Source organism: Galeopterus variegatus, unplaced genomic scaffold (genome assembly GCF_000696425.1).
Source record: "Galeopterus variegatus unplaced genomic scaffold, G_variegatus-3.0.2 Scaffold2321, whole genome shotgun sequence".
Taxonomy (NCBI): domain Eukaryota; kingdom Metazoa; phylum Chordata; class Mammalia; order Dermoptera; family Cynocephalidae; genus Galeopterus; species Galeopterus variegatus.
The window spans coordinates 24,910-28,620 of record NW_007728432.1 but is presented as its reverse complement, the minus strand read 5'-3'; the positions used below and the strand labels follow the sequence as shown (position 1 = coordinate 28,620).

At 49.2% G+C, this 3,711-nt stretch overlaps 1 protein-coding gene across 1 annotated transcript in view; it reads left to right on the top strand.

Annotated features, from left to right (window-relative positions):
* The first annotated feature begins 614 nt into the window (after window positions 1–614).
* The window catches only part of LOC103597467 (5-formyltetrahydrofolate cyclo-ligase-like), a 7,359-nt gene continuing 4,262 nt past the window's right edge, over window positions 615–3,711 (top strand). Inside the window, exon 1 of the mRNA XM_008581308.1 lies at window positions 615–795. Coding sequence (XP_008579530.1) covers window positions 679–795 — 117 coding nt within the window. The 5' untranslated portion in view covers window positions 615–678. The remainder of the gene's footprint in view (window positions 796–3,711) is intronic.

Here is a 3,711-nt window from a genome sequence, read left to right as displayed (position 1 = left end):
CTTATTCTACAGTAACATTATTGTTGGACTCTTGAGCCTACAGTGAACAGGGCAACAGTGCTAAATTCTCCAGAGGTGAGGAGACATCGTGATCTAGGAAGGGCAAGTGACTTGCTGAACCAATGACCAGCCCAGTCCATCAGCAACGAACCCACGGACTGATAACGAAAGAAGAGCTTTGCAAACAGAAAGGAGTCTTTTCCCCTTTAACCAGTAGGAGCCAAGTTCCCGACTGGTATATGTATTTCTCCATTCGGCCTGCCTGTCCCTTCTTTTCAACCCCCCATAGTCACAGTACTGCACATCACATCGCCGGCTGCCCGTGCAGGAGCCCCTCCAGCAGTGTTACTACCTCTGTGTTTAAGTGGGGGAGGCAAAGTGTATTGAGGTGCCCAGGCCATGGAGCCAGGAACGGCAATACAGACAGGGCACACTGCCGTCCGCCACCACTTGCTGGGGGAGGCGATAAGACCGCGAAGGCGGCAGGAAGGCTGGGTCCCAGGGGCGGGAGGCGTGGTCGGGCCGTGGAGCGCCGCGGGCCCGCGACCCGGGAGCTGCGGGCGCGCCTCGCCGAGTCCCGACCCTCCCGTAGGTCGGCGGGTCCAGGCGGGAGCCGCCAGGGAAGGGGGCCAGACCCGAGGGCGCCGAGGGCGGGACCGGACTCGGCTTCGGCGTGAGATGGCGGCGGCAGCTGTGAGAAGCGCCAAGCGGAGCCTGCGGGCCGAGCTGAAGCAGCGTCTGCGGGCGGTGAGCACCGAGGAGCGGCTACGCCAGTCCCACCTACTGACCCAGAAGGTGCGAGAGCCCGGGCAGAAGGCCTGACACCACAGCGGCTCGACTAGCCCAACGCCGGTGGCCCACGGCTTGCGGATCTGCGCAGGCGCAGGCCCCCGGCGCGCGCTCGCCCCTCCAGACGCGCGCACGTTCCACTCCCCCAGCGGCTCGGCTAGCCCAACGCCGGTGGCCCACGGCTTGCGGATCTGCGCAGGCGCAGGCCCCCGGCGCGCGCTCGCCCCTCCAGACGCGCGCACGTTCCACTCGGCGTGCGCACGTTTCCCCGGCGCGCGCACGTCCCTTTGTGGTCTGTGTTCTCCTGGGCACTTTGGCGGGGAGAGGGGCTGGTGAGGCGGTGTGGGTCTACTGAGCGAGAGGGAGGGAGCCAGTGGCAGACCTGTCTGGGAGGGGAGTTCGTTTGGATGGAGGGCACCTGTGGTGCGTGGGAACTCCTTAATGGGGATAGTGGAGGTGCTGGAGTGAGGTCAGGGTTCGAACCGAAAGTTCTGGTGATGAGGATGGGTGGGACACCTGAGCGCTAAGGTGCCCTCGAGTGAGTCGTAGAGATAATGGGCTACGAGTAAGAGCCCAGTCATATCAGTAAAATGACCTGAGAAAAATGCGATCATTTCACACGAGGGAACACCAAAAAAGGGTTAGGGATTCCGAGGGACAGACGACAAAGGTTGACTGCACTTCGCTAAGCGTACGGAGGGCTGGGGCTGTGTCTTGCTAACCTCAGGGCCTAGCGTTTTCCTGTCGCAGAGTGGGTGGACATTAAATGCTTTTTTGAATTAATGAAAGAGAAATGAGTATCATACATAGGCTTGCTATGAAGGTCGGAGACCGAAGAGAGAAACTAGGGGCATGAGTGAGGTTCTCTGTTTGTTGGTTAGGAGATCTTGGTTTTGTTATTATCACTGACTGACTTGTTATGTATTTTCAGTCTGTCCATGTAGTTTCAGCTTTCCTATCGCAATGGCAGTCATCCTGCTGGGAAGGCACGTTCTAGTGATGTCTAAGAGACTAATTTTTGTTGGATACAAGGGGGGGGGGGAATCAATCTCCCGTGAATAAGTACATATTGATTCTGTTGTAAGTCAGACTAATGATCTGCTCCCCCAATATCCTGTCTCTGATGGATTTACAAACGGATACTTGGAGACTGGCGTGGGAGTTCCTTTCCCTTGGTATTAGATATACCATAAGACTTTCTTAATTACCCTTCACTGTTCTATCATCCGTTAATTTCTTAAATTCAAGGTTCCTGTGGGTTAAAGCAGTAAAGCAAATATGCTCATTTAACCTCCCTCTTCATATATGTGGGTGTGTATGAGGGAATCTATGCAGATAATAGTATATTCATTCAAACTGATTTTTGTTTTTTTAGCTATTGTGAGGAAGGCGTTGCTGGGTGCTTTCGTATCGAATCTTATCCTTACTCTCTAGCTTTTAAAAATTTAGGTAATTCATTCACATATATTGAACACCTACCATAGTCCACCCTTTGCTATGTACTGAGTTGCAGGGATAAGAAAGATATAGTTGTTAGCCTAAAGGAGCAGGGAGTTTAGAAGAAGAAACAGACATATGAATAAAGAATTGCAATGCAGCCAGATACATGATAAACACCAATGTTGTGAAAACAGCCTGGGAAGGGGGAATTGGAAAGTTTTCTTTAGGAAGATATTTGAGGTGAATTTTGTTGAACAAGATTAATTTTGTCAGGTGAAGGGAAAAATGGGGTGGGGGAACATGCACAGGGATGTTTAGGCAAGAGAGGGCAGGATACAATTTAACATGGACTTTGGAACTACACAGATCTGGATTTAATCTGGCTCTATTGCTTTTTAACGTGTATGGCCTTGTACAAGCTCTGAATCTCTGACTCGTTATCTGTAAAATAGATATCATCCTCGTAGGTCTATTGTGAGAGTTAAAGAGGTGTGTAAAGGGATGTATCAGTGTTTTACATATTTTTGATATATCCTTTAGGCAACATTTGGATAATGGAATGGGGAGGGAAGAAAGGAAAAAATACGGAGATCAGTAAGGGGCTGCTGTGATAATTCAGGTAAGAGGTAATAAAGATGCAAATCAGAGCATGGACAGTGAAGATGGGGGAAGAAAGGAGGTAAATGGGAAACTGCAGTGAAAATCAGGACTTGGCAACTGGTTGCATAGAGGTAATGGAAGGGGAAGGGAGTCACCGATGATTCCAAAATTTAGACCTTGGGATAAGGGTGTTTAATATTACTAGTCTTAAGGAACGTAGGGGTTGGAGCACATTTTGGAGAGAGGTATTGGGAAAATAAAGAGTTCAGTTTGGTTTCTTTGGCCATAGAAGATTAAAATTCATATCTCCAGGTGGGAATAGTGGGTATATAGAGGCAGAACCTCTGACAACAGTAGGATCAAAATTGAGAGCTGGCATCAAAGCAGGAGAGGGAAAATGTAAAAAGCAGACCCATAACCTTCAGTAATAAATATATTTTACCCCATACAAATAAATATACACATACAAGGAATATATTTCCCAACTCTTACTATATACAATGAACTTTAATATTTTCTATTATATTTCATTTAAAAATGCTGATTGTAACCCACTGTTGTTTTCATGACCAACCAATGGATCATGGCTTGAAACATCAGTGTACTAGAACAGTGTTTTCCATAGTGAATGCTTAGTAAAGGTATTAAAATGATGTCTTTCTCTGAATCATTTAAAAAAAATATTCTCATTGGCATAGCACCTTTTTAATAATTTAGAAATTTGTCAGAAAAATAACATATGGGGCCTGGCCCGGTGGCGCACTGCTACAGTGCGCTGCTTGGGAAGTGCGGCGGCGCTCCCGCCGAGGGTTCGGATCCCACATACAGACCGGCCGCTCACTGGCTGAGCGAGGTGCGGGAGCAACACCGAGTGTTGCGATC